General features: G+C 47.9%; 1 protein-coding gene across 1 annotated transcript in view; it reads right to left on the reverse strand.

The window, feature by feature from the left end:
* Positions 1–17393, reverse strand: part of sptlc3 (serine palmitoyltransferase, long chain base subunit 3) — a 79484-nt gene that overhangs the window by 26845 nt on the left and 35246 nt on the right. The window contains exon 5 of the mRNA XM_080199721.1: positions 2590–2714. Within this exon, the coding sequence (XP_080055847.1) occupies positions 2590–2714 (125 nt within the window). The remainder of the gene's footprint in view (positions 1–2589; positions 2715–17393) is intronic.

Here is a 17393-nt window from a genome sequence, read left to right on the forward strand (position 1 = left end):
TGTAGCCCAGTCCATCATGCAAACCAGCCTTCAAACCATCAAGTCCTGGTAGCATCCTAGTAAATCTTTTCTGCACCCTTTCTAGTTTAACAGTATCCTTTCTATAAAAGGGTGACCAGTAGATTGTTAATGTATATGTAATGAAGCTTAGAGGACAGGTTATCATCCTGTCAACATATGGTGCCTTTAATGTATTGAAATGTCCCAAGGCAGTGGCATTAAAAACTAAACTAGTATTATAGAACCACAGGTTAATACTCTGGGTCTTGCATTTGTAAACGTATCAGGGGAGGCGATGGCCTAGTGGTATTATCGCTGGAATATTAATCCAAAAACTCAACTAATGTTCTAGGGACCGTATTCGAATCTCGCCACGGCAAATGGTGAAATTCAAATACAACAAAAAATATCTGGAATTAAGAATCTGCTGACGACCATGAAACCATTGTCGGAGAAATCCGTCTAGTTCATTAATGTCCTTTAGGGAAGGAAATCTGCCGTCCTTACCTGGTCTGGCCTACACGTGACTCCAGGGCCACAGCAATGTGGTTAACTCTCAACTGCCCTTAAGGGCAATGAGGGGACTGGCAATAAATTCTGGCCCAGCCAACGGCGCCCATGAATGAATCAATAGATAGTGCTTCATAAGTGTTATAAAACAAAGTATGACACCTCGGTATTAGATCAGATGACCAAAAGCTTGACCAACGTGTTTGGTTTAACGGAACGATTAAAGGCGGAAAGCGAGGTGGAGAGGTCTTGGGAGAGGCGTCCAGAGAACGGGACTCAGCAGCTGAAGACACGGCTGGCAATGGTGAGTGATAAAAGCCAGGGATGCTCAAACGGCCAAGTGTGCAGAGCACTGATATCTCAGGGGTGGCAGGGTCGATTAGATTTGATTTATCATTGTTCCACGTATTGGGATACAGTGAAAAGTCAGCATGGCACGGTGGCACAGTGGTTAGCACTGCTGCTTCACAGCACCAGGGACCCAGGTTCAATTCCCAACTTGGGTCACTGTCTGTGTGGAGTCTGCACATTCTCCCTGTGTCTACATGGGTTTCCTCCGGGTGCTCCCACAGTCCGAAAGACATGCTGGTTAGGTGCATTGGCCATGCTAAATTTTCCCTCGGTGTACCCGAACAGGTGTCGGAGTGTTGCAGCTAGGGGATTTTCACAGTAACTTCATTGCAATATTAATATAAGGCTACTTGTAGCTAATAAATAGACTTTAACGTTATTGTTTTTTTACATGCTATACAGACAGAGCATACCATTCATAGAGTACACAGGGGAGAAGGAAAGGAGAGGGGACAGAATGTAGTGTTACAGTTATAGCTCGGGTGTAGAGAAAGATCAATTTAATGCGAGGTAAATCCATTCAAAAGTCTGATGATAGCAGGGAAAAAGCTGTTCCTGAGTCGGTTGGTACGTAACCTCAAACTTTTGTATCTTTTTCCCAACAGAAGAAGGTGGGAGAGAGAATGTCTGAGGTGCATGGGGTCCTTGATTATGCTGGCTGCTTTTCCAAGGCAGCGGGAAGCGTAGACCAGGTCAATGGACAGGACTGGGTTATGTTCACAACCCTTTGTGGTTTCTTGCGGTCTTGGGCAGAGCAGGAGCCATCCTGAGCTGTGATACAAGCAGAAAGGATGCTTTCTACGGTGACTACAGAGATAGCAAGGGGGCAAGGCCACGGAGGGATCTGAAAACAAGTGTATCCTCGTTAACTGGGAACTAAGGTAGGGTTGTCAAACACAGGGGCCAGTGGTAGATGTTAGGAAGGGGATGGAGAACTGGGCTCTGGACGAGCTGGACTTTACGGTGGGTAAAATATGAGGCGGCAGTCAGGTGAATAGTCAAAGTCCAGAGGCAACTGGCAATCTCACTGATGGAACTGACATGAATTTACATACTAATCTGGGGATCAAAGGTTGTGAACAGACTGGCTAAATCTCAGGCTACTGCTAGGGAGAGGGTTAGAGTCAGTAACTAGGGAATGGGAGTTCAGGGCAGGGACTGAAAACTCTGGCTTCAGTCTTCCCAATATTTAAATGGAGGAGAATCCAGTCCGGAATGTTGGATAATTTATCCAGCTGGATAACATGGCAGCAACGGTGAAGTGGAAAGTGATGACGAGGTGGACAGTTGTTACTTTCTGCTTCTTTCGCCAATGGTTTGCTCTCTGAGCGCGTCTTACGGCTTATAGCATCAGAAGAAATAGGAGCAGGCCAATCGGCCCATTGACTCTTCCCCCACTGGTAAAAATCACGGCTGATCGCGTTGTGACCTGAACTCCACTCTCCTGCCCGTCTCCCGTAAGCCTCGACCCCCTCAGAATACCGCTGCGGGATCTTTCACATCCACACAAACGGATCAGCCCCTTTGCCCGAGACAAGCGCCTCCGTGTTTCAGATTCCCTGGGCAGTGGTAACAAATCTCTCGGTCTCTTCACTGGCGAGCCCCCCCCCCCCGAGAATCCTGCACACTTCAGTGAAATTGTCTCTAATCCTTCCAAAACCCCAGCAAACACAGGCCATATCATTAGATTTGATCTGGTTGGTAAAGCAGTGGGGGCCAGCAACTCACCTTCCCAACCAGAGCAGGGATGTTCATTGAGTTGGTGGCGAACCCCATTCCGAATGTCATGGCTGCCTCCACTCCCAAAAACTGGGCAACTAAATTTTCCAGCTGAATGTGTTTGTCAAGGTTACCTGCAAAACAGATCATAAGGAGATGGTTAAATACACAGCTTACACTTCCTCACACGGGCTGCAGAACCGGCTGTATAAAAGTGTGCGAAGCCTATCATTATTTATTAGTGTCACAAGTAGGCTTACATTCACACTGCGGTGAAGTTACTGGGAAAACCCCCCCAGTCGCCACACTCCGGCGCCTGTTCGGGTACACTGGGGGACAATTCAGCACGGCCCAATGCACCCAACCAGTATGTCTTTTGGACTGGGGGAGGAAACCGGAACAATCGACTCCTGTGGCAAGACATTTAGATCCAGAGGTTTACAATCCGTCCGCAGCAACGTAATGGGTAGGTGCACAGAGTAGGTGGGAATTGCTGGAGAAACTACTCTGGCAGGAATTCTCCCAGAGTTCACTGGGAGATTGGGGCGCATGCGCAACGGCGCCCCGAGTAGACTTCAGCTGGCTTCACTGGTGGATTTAGGCTCCGTTCCCCCCAGTCAATCCTGTTTCTGTCCAAAAAAAGTGACAGCGTCGTAGGATTGCATTTTTAAACTCGCCTCAAGAAGTCTAAAATTCTTCCATCTTTTTTCGCTCATTTGTAAGATCGCACCCATTGAGGAGAGACATTTTCACACGGAGAAAGGGTAAAATCTGGCACCCCAGTGAATTGCTCTTCTAGAGAGCTGGCACAGGCACAATGGGGTGAATGGCCTCTTCTGTACTGTAATTGATCTGTGATAGCACAGCCCATTTGTGGTCTCTCTGCAGGGGTTGAACAGGAAGGAGATGACAAGGTAACGAGAAAGTGTAAGTGGGAGGTTGCGGGCAAAAAGGGAATCATTCCAGGCAGCTGGAGCAGGAAGAGGCCATTCAGCCCCTCAAGTATGTTCCACCATTCAATCAGAATAGATCGGAGATGATGGGCATCTTAACTCGATCCACCCACTCACCACTTAACAAACCCCTCTCTCTCACTCTCTCTCCCCATCTCCCTCCCCCCCCCACTCTCTCTCTCCTGCTCTCTCCCACTCTCCCTCCCCTGCTCTCCCTCCCCAATGGCATTGGCCTGTCAAGAATTGAACTATCTCCCTGTCCTGAGGACTGGAGTGGGCAGAGAGCGGGAGCGGAGGGGAGAGAGGGGGAGGGAAAGAGACAAAGATAAGGCATGATTGGCAGGGAGGGATGAGGCAGGCCGAGAGGGAGAGGCAGGCCAAGAGGGGGGCGCAGGCCGAGAGGGGGACGCAGGCTAGAGGAATAGGGAGTTCTATAGAGACAGTGAGAGTGAGTGGTGACAGTTATACTTTCTTGTGTTTGTTCAGTGTCAGATGTCACTATATGAATCGAGGCTGTCTGCATTATGTTTCATCCTCCCTCAATTGCCTGTCTTTGGTGGAATGGAACAGCAATGCTCTTTGGACAGGAATTTCAGGGGCAAATGTGTTTCTAAAAAATGTTTACATTAGCATTAAACTCAATGCTGTTGAGTAAACACATGTAACTAAGAAGTGAAACAGACACATGTAGTGTGGCCGATGCATTCACGCTGCTTCCAGGGTGATGGGACGTTTGGTACAAGTCACGAATATCATACTAAATGGCAAATTCTTAAATCCATTCACACGGTGTTGGCCACCTCTACACTGCAGGACCATCTGCCCATTACAGTGGGGCAGCTAAGAGTCGACCACATTGTAGGCCAGGCCGGGTAAGGATGGCAGAGTTCCTTCCCTTAAAGGCCATTCGTGAACTTGACGAAATTTTACTCGGCAGTAAAAATAAAAATTCAGATTTATTTAATTTAGTGAGTTTCAATTCCCCAGCTTTCTGGGAGGGATTTGAACTCACTTCTTTACATCATTTATCCAATCTTCTTAATGACAAGTCCAGGAACGTAACGTTCTTCCTACTGCCCCACACCTATTGAGGGGAGTTTGATTTATTCATGTCCACTCCTCCTCCCTTCCCCAGCTTTTGTGCAGATTGCGTCCCTGTGGCAGCCCTGGGGGGGTTATCAAGCCTCACAGGCACACTGCCCTAACACAGGGATGCAGCGGGGAGGGTGCACAAGGCAGCTCCTACAGTTTCATAAGAACATAAGAAATAGGAGCGGGAGTAGGCCATCTAGCCCTTCGAGCCTGCCCCGCCATTCAATAAGATCATGGCTGATCTGTTGTGGCTCAGTTCCACTTTCCCGCTTTCTCCCCATAACCCTTAATCCCCTCTCTTATCAAAAACCCATCAACCCGCGTCTTAAAAATATTTAGCGAGGCAGCCTCCACCACTTCAACGGGCAGAGAATTCCAGAGATTCATCACCCTTTGAGTGAAGAAGTTCCTCCTCAACTCCATTCTAAACCGCCCCCCCTTTATCTTGAGGCTGTGCCCCCTGGTCCTACTGTCCTTTCTGAGCGGGAAGAGTCTCTCTACCTCTATCCTATCCATCCCATTCATCATCTTATACGTCTCAATGAGATCTCCCCTCATTCTTCTAAACTCTAACGAGTACAAGCCTAGTTTATTCAGCCTCTCCTCATAGCTCAACCCCCTCAACTCCGGTATCAGCCTAGTAAACCTCCTCTGCATTCCCTCCAAGGCCAAAACATCCTTGCGTAAGTGCGGCGACCAAAACTGCACACAGTACTCCAGCTGCGGCCTCACCAATGCCCTATACAGCTGCAGCAAGACCTCCCTACTTTTATATTCAATCCCCCTCGCTATGAAGGCCAGCATTCCATTCGCCTTCCTGACCACCTGCTGCTGCCCACCCCTCTCCATGGAATTGCAGAACCTCCACAGCTGCTGGCCCTCTGAATGGCTTTGCATCGTCAGGTGACCCTGTCCACCCTCTTCAACTGGTCAGCCAATTAAGAGGGAAAAGAAATCGGCCAGGCCAGCCTCGCTCCTGGCAAGCACAGGCTTGAACATGGAAGAGTACAGCACAGGAACAGGCCCTTCGGCCCACAATGGTGTGCTGAGCATGACGTCAAATTAAACCAATTCCTTCTGCCTGCCCTTGGTCCAGATCCCTCTACTCCTTGCACATTCACGTGCTTATCTAAAAGCCCCTTAAATGCCCCTATCATGTCTGCCCCCACCATCACCCCTGGCAGCACATTCCAGAAACCTACCGTTCTCTGTGTTAAAGACTTACAAATAGAATCCCTACACTGCAGGAGGAGGCCCATCGGGTCTGTACCGACAACAATCCTACTATCCCAGTGACCCCTCATATTTATCCCTCCAATCCCTCTAACCCACGCATCCCGGGACACTAAGGGGCAATTTAGCATGGCCAATCAACCTAAGCCGCACATCTTTGGACTGTGGGAGGAAACTGGAGCATCCATAGGAAACCCACGCAGACATGGGGAGAATGTGCAATCTCTGCACAGACAGTGAGCCAAACCGGGAATCGGACCCAGGTTCCTGGAGCTGTGAGACAGCAGTGCTAACCGCCCATCATGTTTTCTTTGAACTTTCCTCCTCTCACCTTAACTGCGTGACCCTCTAGTATCTGACATTACAACTCTGGGGAAAAGGTTCTGATTGTTATCATTTTATAAACTTCTATCAGGTCTCCCCTCAAACTCCACCACTCCACAGAGAACAACCCATAAAGAACCGGCAACCTGGTCTGCCCTGACCTCAGGGTCCTGATGCCCAGGGGAAAATCCAGCCCATTAAGCCTGAATCTCAAACTTTAGTCTCACCTCCAAGCCAAGCTCAACAACAAAACAGACATAGACGTGGAAGAGTACAGCCCAGTGCAGGCCCTTTAGCCCTCGATGTTGTGCCGAGCTATGTCCAAACCCAAGATCAAGCTGTCCCCACTCCCTAACAACTTGCATTTGTATACAAGGGGAGGTGATGGCCTAGTGGTATTATCACTAGGCTATTAATCCAGAAACTCGGATAATGTTCTGGGGATTCAGGTTCAAATCCTGCCATGGCAGACGGTGGAATTTGAATGCAATTAAAAATATCTGCAATTAAGAATCTATTGATGGCCATGAAACCATTGCTGATCGTCAGAAAAACCCATCTGGTTCATTAATGTCCTTTAGGGAAGGAAATCTGCCGTCTTTACCCAGTCTGGCCTACATGTGACTCCAGAGCCACAGCAATGTGGTTGACTCTCAACTGCCCTTGGACAACTAGGGATAGGCAATAAATACTAGCCAGCCAAGTGACGCCCACATCCAATGAATAAAAGGCACTTTAACTTTGTCAAACATCAATGTGCTTCTTAGGTACATTATCGAACCATCTGACACTGAATCACAGAAGGAGATATCACAGGTGGTCAAAGAAATAGGCTTTAAGGAGCATCGTAAAATAGGAAGAGGAAGTCTCAGAGGTTGGGGCCTACGCATCTGAAGGCCCAGCTGTTGTCTCTGGGGTGATTAAAATTGGGTAAACGTGCAAGAGGCCATAATTGGTATCCGACATGATACAAGAGCCTAAAAATACACGTAAAGAGCCTCATCGCTTGAAAACCCACTTGGTTAAACAATTATTCTGCTCATTCTGCACGAGATAACGAGCTTATTTAATATGTTATTTGAACAAAAATGATGCCAGGCTCTCTCTTCAAACATTCGCTCCCCATTTCCTTTTGGTAAATCTTGCAATGCAAGGTTGAAGTTGCAGAATCAGAGAGTCCCTACAGAGCAGGAGGTGGCCATTTGGCCCATTGCATCTACACCAACTCTCCGAAACAGCATCTTACCCAAGCCTTATCCTCATAGGGCGGCACAGCGGCGCACTGCTGCCTCACAGCGCCAGGACCTGGCTTGGGTCACTGTGTGTGTGAAGTTTGCATGCTCTCCCCCATGTCTGCACGGGTTTCCTCCGGATGCTCCCGTTTCCTCCCACAGTCCAAAGATGTGTGGGATAGGTGGATTGGCTATGATAAATTGCCTCTTAGTGTCAGGAGGACTAGCTAGGGTAAATGCAAGGGGTTATGGGGATAGGGGCTGGGTGGGATTGTGGTCGGTGCTAACTCTATGGGCCGAATGGCCTCTTTCTGCACTGTAGGGATTCTATGATTCTATTCTATGTAACCCCAGGTACTAATTCCTTTAACCTACACATCTTTGTGACACTAAGGAGTAATTTAGCGTGGCCAATCCACCTAAACTCGCACATCTTTGGACCGTGGGAGGAAACCGGAGGAAACCCATGCAGACACGGGGAGAATGTGCAGGTAGACAGTGACCCAGCTGGGAATTGAACCCAGTGAGGCAGCAGTGCTAACCACTGTGCTACCCGACTAGGGAGTAGCTTTTGCCAGAATTCCACGGTTTAGAAGGAATCTCCTCAATGTTTTTGTACCTGTACTATTTCCCCTGGGCGCAGGGTCTTGGAACAGTGGGCGTCACCTGAAGATGAATAATCAATCTTTCTGGAGTGGAACTGGGAAACATCTCTACACACAGATGGAGATTAGAAATGTACATCTCTCTCTACTGCAAATGCCAACTGAAGCGAGGTGGATTGTTAATTTTATATCTGACTGATGGATTTCTGTTGTCCAAATACATCAAGAGATAAGGCACCAAGAGCGGGTACATGAAGTACTATTGGGAAAAAAAACAGATGCCCTGTCCAAGTTTTACGTCATGTACTCATCAGGACAACCTGCATGATAAACCAACCTCTACCGGTCAAGGCATTGTTGTGGGGAATGTACCAGGGAACGTCTCCCAAGCTTTGTTTAATTGGAAGAAGTGCAATGCGTGGACCTGTTCCTTTGGTCCACAAATGACCAGGCCCTATGTAGTTTCAAGCACTGTGAACCTGACTGATGCCACACAGAGTCGACCTGCCTGGTTTGAATTTGAAGAGAAGCTTGGCAGTAATCCTCCAGTGTAAACCCTTTACCAATCAGAGTGCACTTGCCAACCAATCAGCATTCTCTTCTCATGTAGTATAAATTGCCGTACCCTTAATCTTGTGAGTCATCCTGATGAGTGCAAGATGAAAAGCTTCGACAGCCTGTTTCTTTTTTCAGCAATACTCCACTTCTATACTCAAAAACGACGATTTGTATATGGAGTTTGGCCACAGATCGGCCGTGATCTCACTGAATGGCAGAACAGGCCCGAGGGGCTGAATGGCCTCCTCCTCTCCAACTTTCTAAGTTCACCCACTCCTGATCCAGAAAAGAATTTTTTCTGCAGCAATGCAGAAATATCTGTGACGTTCAAACAGGTCACACTATTCCAGAGATCCTTGCTGACATGACAAAGTGCATAAACACACATTATGTTACTTTTATTAGCTTGTTTCTAGGCATAATCATTCCAATCCTTTGCTGGCCAGCCTTCCGTCTTCCAACTTCTGCGAAGTTAAGCTCATTAAAACTTCTGCTCTCCATCATCTAGTTTGCCCCAAGTCTCATGCTGCACCCCTCCCACTTCACGCTCACTGAACAATAACCTATCCGACAAGGCCCTGATTTTAAAAATCTCGTCTTTGTTCCCAAATTCCTTTGTGTCTCCCTCCCTCTAATCTCCTCCAGCCTACAACCCACCAAGATCTCTGCGCTCCCCCAGTTCTGGTCTCTCGCACATTGCTGCTTTTGTGGTCATACCTGGTCCCTAAGCCCTGGAATCTTTATCTTCAACCTTTTCCCGCCTCCCTCTCTTGTTTATTTTTTCAGAGCGCCTCAAGGTTTTCTCCTTTGACCAAGCGACTGATCATCTGTCTTGGGTAATTTACTGTGAGGCTGGGTGTCACTCTTTGACTGGGATTTTCCTGTCGCCTTCTCCATGGGAATCGTAGCTGGCAGCTTGAGGGGAACCGTGGAAAGGTCTGTTGAGCCCTGATAGGATTTGGGGTGAGGGCTGCTGGAAAATCCCACCCTTTGATAAAGACACAATAGTTAAGAAAGCCCACAAACACCTCTACTTTTTCAGAAGACTAAGGAAATTTGGCATGTGCACTACTACTGTCACCAACTTTTACAGCTACACCACAGAAAGCATTCTTTCTGGTTGTATCACAGCTTGGTATAGCTCCTGCTCTGCCCAAGGCCGCAAGAAACTACGAAGTGTTGTGAATGAAGCCCAATCCATCAGGCAAACCAGCCTCCGATCTACTGACTCTGTCTATACTTCCCGCTGCCTCGGCAAAGCAACCACCATAATCAAGGACCCCACGTGCCCTGGACATTCTCCCTTCCACCTTCTTCCGCCAGGAAAAAGATACAAAAGTCTGAGGTCACCTACCAACCGACTCAAGAACAGCTTCTTCCCTGCTGCCATTAGACTTTTGAATGGACTTACCTTGCATTAAGTTGATCTTTCTCTACATCCTAGCTATGACTGTAACACTATATTCTGCACTCTCTCCTTTCCTTCTCTACAAACGGTATGCTTTGTTTGTATGGCGCATAAGAAACAATCCTTTTCACTGTATACAAATAAATGTGACAATAATAAATCAAATCAAATAAAAATTGTGATGGTTCATCATGCTCAAGGCGCTATAGAAATGTAACTTGCTCTGTGTTTCGTGTCTTACTGGTTAGTCCACGTTCCTGAGAGAATAAACAAAAGAATGTCTTTGCTTCTCTGTATCATCTTTCACAACTTTAGGAGGTCCCAAAGCACTCTACAGCCAATTAAGTACTCTTCGAATTGAGTCACTGTTCTAATGGAAAATGTTTTACATGCCACATGATCTGTAATAATTCTTCTCAGATCACGAGCTATTCAAAGTGGTTTGGGCTGTTCAGCCCATCGAATCATAGGATCCCTACAGTGCAGAAGGAAGCCTTTCGGCCCATTGAACCTACCCCGACCACAATCCCACCTAGGCTCTAGGCCCTTAACCCCACATATTTACCCTGCAAATTCCCCTGACACTAAGGGCAATTTAGCATGGCCAATCCACCCTACTCGCATACCTTTGGACACTAAGGGGCAATTTAGCATGGCAGCAGTGTAGTGGTCTTGTCACTGGACTAGCAATCCAGAGACCCAGGGTAATGTTCTGGGGACCCGGGTTCAAATTCTACCACAGCAAATGTGGAAATTTGAATTCAGTAAAAATCTGGCATTACAGCGCCAGGTACCCGGGTTCGATTCCCAGGTTGGGTCACTGTCTGTGTGGAGTCTGCACATGTCCCCGTGCCTGCGTAGGTTTCCTCCACAGATCATAGATTGTAGATCATAGAATCCTACAGTGCAGAAGGAGGCCATTCGGCCCACTGAATCTGCACCGGCCACAACCCCACCCAGGCCCATCTGGTTCACTAATGTCCTTTAGAGAAGGAAATCTGCCGTCCTTACCCGGTCTGGCCTACATGTGACTGCACAGCCGCAGCAATGTGGTTGACTCTCAACTGCCCTTGGGCAACTAGGAACGGGCAATAAATATCGGCCAGCCAGCGACACCCAAGTCCCATACAAATTAATACATTTGTAAAAATCCCCGTAAACAACATATCTTGAGGCACTAAAGGACAATTCAGCATGGCCAATCTCCCTAAGCTGCACATCTTTCAGACTGTGGGAGGAAACCGGAGCACCCAGGGGAAACCCACGCAGGCAGGGGGAGAACGTGCAAACTCCACACAGACAATGACCCAAGATGGGAATTGAACTCGGGACCCTGGCTATCTTGTCTAGACAGAGCTGTGTGGTTGTAGCAGGAGCGGGGGCGGGGGTCAATAGTTGGGCAGCTTAATTCATTATCCAGAAGAGGAAAAAAAGACATTGAAGGCAATTTCCTTCACTAGATTACTGTCTTCTTTCCATCCTGCCACATAAGCAAATTAAATATCATTATTATGTACAGAATGTGGCTGAGTGCAGCCGATACAGAGAGTAGACGGGGCACAGATAAACAAGTCAACAAGTCCTTGGCGTGGAATCTCAGTGTTCTAGCAGATAACAATAATTGCAGCACTTTTAAAAAAGTACTCTTTCATGGGACGAGGTCTCGCTGGTGGAGGGTAGCATTTATTACCCCTGGAGAAGGGGCTGGTGAGGCACCTTCTTGCCCCACTGCAGTCCTGGCAGTGTAGGTACACCCAGAGTGCTGTTAGGGAACAAGTTCCAGCTCAGAAAACCTGCTCCATGTCATCCGATTAAATCAAATCGAATCAAATCAAAATCAATGCATTTTTTAAAAAAAAAATTTCTTTCATTTAACCTAGCTTTTGAAAATCTATCTCAAGACAATTTTCCCCAAAGGGGTAGTTGTTCTAAAGCCATGGGGATTGCTGGAGATGGTGGGGAGGGGAGGGGGATCATCACAACCAGGCCCAGGTCAAGTTGCTATTTGTTGAAGCAACTTTGCTATTTTCTAGTTAGTTAAGTCCACGGTTTGTGCAAATCTGATTTTGATCTTTGATTTGATTTATTATTGTCGCACGTATTGGGATACTGTGAGAAGTGTTGCTTCTTGTGCGCTATACAGACAAAGCAAACAATTCGTAGAGAAGGAAAGGAGAGAGTGCAGAATGTAGTGTTACAGTCACAGCTAGGATGGAGAGAAAGATCAACCTAGCACGAGGTAGGTCCATTCAAAAGTCTGATGGCATCAGGGAAGAAACTGTTCCTGAGTCGGTTGGTACGTGATCTCAGACTTCCGTATCCTTTTCCTGACAGAAGAAAACGGAAGAGAGAATGTTCATGGTACATGGGGTCCTAGGTTATGCTGGATAAAAGGGAAAATGCTGGAAAATCCCAGCTGGTCTGGCAGTATCTGTAAGGAGAGAAAAGAGCTGACATTTCAAGTCCAGATGACCCTGTGTCAAAGCTTTGTTAATTATGGCGATGGCTTTTCCGAGACAGCGGGAAGTGTAGGCAGAGTCAATGGATGGGATGGACTGGGCTACGTTCACGATCCTTTGTAGTTTCTTGCAGTCTTGGGTAGAGCAGATAAATCTGTTGCTCATTTATTATTTCTTCTGATATAGTCAGACAGAGCATCCTTTGGCAAATGAATCAATAAACAAGAGAAAATGGATTCCAAATCATTGGCAAGAGATCTAGGGGAGAGAGTGTCACTGGAATTTGGAACGCTCAACTAGAGAAGGTGGTGGAAGCCAACTCCATAAACAAATTTAAAAGGGAGTTGAACAGGTTCTTGAAGGTGAGGAGATTGTGCTTCCATGAGAAATCTGAGGCCCAGCCTAATATCCTGGGGACACGGGTTCAAATCCCAGCACAGCAGCTGGTGGAATTGAAATCATGAAACTATCGTAAAAACCCATCTAGTTCATTGATGTTCTTTAGGGAAGGAAATAAAGTTTATTTATTAGTCACAAGTAGGCTTACATTCACACCGCAATGCAATCACTGTGAAAATCCCCTAGTCGCCACACTCCGACGCCTGCTTGGATACACTGAGGGAGAATTTAGCATGGGCAATGCGTCTAACCAGCACGTCTTTCAGACTGTGGGAGGAAACCAGAGCACCCAGAGGAAACCCACGCAGACACAGGGAGAACGTGCAGTTGCCACGTAGACAGTGACCCAAACTGGGAATCGAACCCGGATCCCCGGCGCTCTATGGCAGCAGTGCTAACCACTGCGCCACCCTTACCCGGTCTGGCCTACATACGATTCCAGAGCCACAGCAATGTGGTTGGTTCTTAACCGCCCCTCTGAAATGGCCGAGACACTCAGTCCCAGGGCAATTCAGGATGGTATTAAATGGTGGGCTTGCCAGCAACACACACGCTCAAAAGAATAAAAAATATTAAAGGGTCTGAGTCACAAAGTGCTCAGTCCCCTCAATCTAGACTTTACACCTGTGTGTGTGTGTGTGTGTCTGTGGGGAGCGGGGAGGGGGGAGTGTTGGAAGAAGCCTCTCAGCATCTACCTTGTCCTACCTGCTTTAAGGATTTTATACGCTTTCAACACTAGCACCTCTCATTTTCACTGAAGAACATTTTGTTTATTGATCCTTTCCCACAGGACATCCCATCATGTCAAGAAGCGAGGTAATGAACCCGAGATGACAAAGATACGGGCAAGGGTTCTGTGGCACTGTGGGGGAGGGCAGGGAGGAGGTTACTTATATTTCACTTCACTGCTTTCAGAAACAAGAAAGGAGGAATGCTGAGAATGTAAACAAGTCACTGACTAAAACAACATTTCTCAGGAAGTGTTGCAGTGATATCAAATGCCAATGACCTGCACAATCAGATTGAATATGGGTCTATGACATGGCTTTGCTCTGCATTTATTGATACAACAATCAGATCACCTGGGACAGCACTGTTGACCTCTGATACTTGAGTCTCGTGGCTTAGTTGTATTAAACTTTGTAACTGAAGTCACACCAGCTCTGGGCTGCCTCTCCCTTAGAGAGACAATCCTGAGATCATCAGCTGTCTGCACTGTATTAAAAACAATATCTAGTCAATTTCTTAATCAGAGGGGGACCGTAAAACATAGGAGCAGAATTAGGCCACTCAGCCCATCGAGTCTGCTCCGCCATTCAATCATGGCTGATATTTTTCTCATCCCCATTCTCCTGCTTTTTCCCCATAACCCCTGATCCCCTTATTAATCAAGAACCTATCTATCTCTGTCTTAAAAACTCTCAATGACCTGGCCTCCACAGCCTTCTGTGGCAAAGAGTTCCACAGATTCCCCACTCTCTGCCTGAAGAAATTCCTTCTCATCTCTGTTTTAAAGGATCATCCCTTTAGCCTGAGGTTGTGCCCTCTGGTTCTAGTTTTTCCTATTAGTTGAAACATCCTCCCACATCCACTCTATCCAGGGCCTCGCAGTATCCTGTAAGTTTCAATAAGATCCCCCCCCATCCTTCTAAACTCCAACGAGTGCAGACCCAGAGCCCTCAACCGTTCCTCAAATGACAAGCTCTTCATTCCAGGGATCGTTCTTGTGAACCTCCTCTGGACCCTTTCATAGGCCAGCACATCCCTCCTGAGGTACGTGGCCCAAAACTGCTCACAATACTCTGATCTTCCAGTTAACAATATTAACTCCCAGTAGGTAGGTTGCCAAGTCAGTAACTGACTCAATGACCATTAGGAGAAAATATGCCCTTTGACGTTGATTTAAAGAGGTCACAGTGTCCATTTTGGAGCTCCATCCACCCACTCCCCTGGCCCCCCCCCACCACCACCATCTGTTTCCCATTTCCCCTCACAATTGATTCCAGAAACTTAGGTTAATGGATGGAATCACAGAACCCCTACAGAGCAGAAGGAGGCCATTTGACCCATCATCCCACCCAGGCTCTATCCCCATAACTCCACATATTTAACTTGCGAATCCGGCACCCCCCCCGCTCCCCCGACACGAGGGTCAATTCAGCACGGCCAATGCACCTAACCAGCATGTCTTTCGCACTGTGGGAGGATGCCGGAGCACCCGGAGGAAACCCACGCCGATATGGGGAGAACGTGCAGCCTCCGCACAGAAAGTGACCCGAGCCGGGAATTGAGCCTGGATCCCTGGGCTCTGAGGCAGCAGTGCTAACCACTGTGCCATCACTTGCGAGTTTTTCCCTGACGGTGAGCCAGGGATACGTTGCACGGATGTCCATCACTGGGGGGAGTGGCAGAAGAAACATGTCACTGCAGGTTTGGACTGCCTGTGAGCAATGCAAAGTGACCCTCCTCCACCCCGTTATCCCAAACCTTTGGCAATAAGAGTGTTCCCATCGCAGTGATTGGTCACACAAAGGTTCCTTTGGTTTGGTTTGAAGATCACATGTTGTTAGAGCGCAAGGCAGATCTCAGGTTTGTCTCAGCGGCCTTGAAGAGCTGCTACTGCTACTGGAGGAGTTTACAGGCTGCCCCATCAGCCCAGAAACGTGGTCCGCACGATAGGGGCTGCCACTGTCTGTGTGGAGCCTGCACCTTCTCCCCGTGTCTGCATGGGTTTCATCCGGCTGCTCCAGTTTTCTCCCACAGTCTGAAAGACGCACTGGTTAGATGGATTGGCCATGCTAAATTCTCCCTCAGGTGCCGGAGTGTTGCGGATAGGGGACTAGGTGGCACGGTGGTACAGGTTAGGTTGACTGGCCACACTAAATTGACCCTAATGTCAGGGGTTTAGCAGGGTAAATGTGTGAGGTTACAGGGATAGGGCCTGGATGGGATTGGTGTAGCTGCAGGCTCGATGGCCTGAATGGCCTCCTTTTGTGCTGTTGGGACTCTATGATGATTCAAACTGAGATGCTGGAAAGCCAAGTGAGCAAGGAATGAATTTAATCCACAGCAAGAAAACCCTTGTCTTCCCTCGAGGCTGAACTGCAAATCGACAAAACTGGTAATTAAATAATCTTGCTCGGTCCCGTGTGTACAAAGGCCCACATTAAACTCTGCTGAAACTAATTTATCGATGGAAAAGGTCACTTCTTGTCGAGGAACAGAGTGAATGGCAGTCAGACTCTGCTTGTGACAACAGGGCACGTTACTGAAAAAAAGACTGGAAGCGGCGATGCAATCGCCAGCTCAGTCTGCCAAGCAGAGTGGCTGATTGGGAAACTCTGAAACTGGTGAATCATTTGTGGGTTCGCTACTAAACTGCACTGTCAGGCAGCCCCGACTCTGCCTCAACTGGTGGTCCGGGCTGCGGTGTGAGGATTCCGTGCCTTTGAGACCGGGTGGGGACCTGGTTTCTCCCACTCTCCGCCCACCTCAGTAAGCTTCCAGGGCAGGGGAGGAGTCAGCCCAAAACGCACCCCGCCCAGCCAGCCACCCACCCACACGTGGGCACTCACTTCATACCAGCAACACGAGAAGATTACATCAGTGGTAATAACCGGATTTATAAAGCACGTTTATTTACTTATTAGGCACAACTAGGCTTACGTTAATGAAGCTACTGTGAAATTCCCCTGGTCGCCACACTCCGGCACCTGTTCGGGTACGCTGAGGGAGAATTTAGCACGGCCAATGCACCCTGAGCAGCATGTCTTTCTGTGGGAGGAAACTGGAGCACCTGGAGGAAACTCAAGCAGACATGGGGAGAATGTGCAGGCCCCACGCGGACAGCTTTCCGAGCTGGGAATTGAACCCAGGTCCCTGGCGCTGTGAGGCAGCAGTGCTAACCACTGTGCCTCCTCTAATGCCTCCCACGATGTCATTTGTACCATTAGCAACATGCGTCAATAAAGATATCAGAAACAACAACTTCTGGTGAGGAACTTCCAGAACGCATGAGAGTTTATAATATCAGAATGAGAGTTAGGTTTGAGATTATTACATGGGATGTGGGTGCCGCTGACAATCTCAGCATTTGTTGCCCTTTCCGTAAACTGCGTTCTTGTTCAGACATTTCAGAGGACAGTTAAGAGTTAACCACATTGCTGTGTGGGGGTCTGGAATCACATAAGACCGTAAAGTTTTAAGTTTATTTATTTGTCACAAGTAGGCTTACATTAACACTGCAATGAAGTTACTGTGAAAATCCCCTAGTCACCACATTCCGGCGCCCGATCGGGTACACTGAGGGAGAATTTATCATGGTCAATGCACCTAATCAGCACATCTTTCGGACTGTGGGGGGAACTGGAGCACTCGGAGGAAACCCACACACACAAGGATAGAATGTGCAAACTCCACACAGACAGTGACCCAAACCGGGAATCAAACCTGACTCTGTGAGGCAGCAGTGTGAACCAATGTGCCACCGTGCTGCCCAAAGATAAAGGAGCAGAGTTAGGCCATTTGGCCCATCGGGTCTGCTCCACCAT

The sequence above is a fragment of the Carcharhinus amblyrhynchos genome, chromosome 12, assembly GCF_965287045.1.
Source record: "Carcharhinus amblyrhynchos chromosome 12, sCarAmb.v2.hapA, whole genome shotgun sequence".
NCBI lineage: Eukaryota > Metazoa > Chordata > Chondrichthyes > Carcharhiniformes > Carcharhinidae > Carcharhinus > Carcharhinus amblyrhynchos.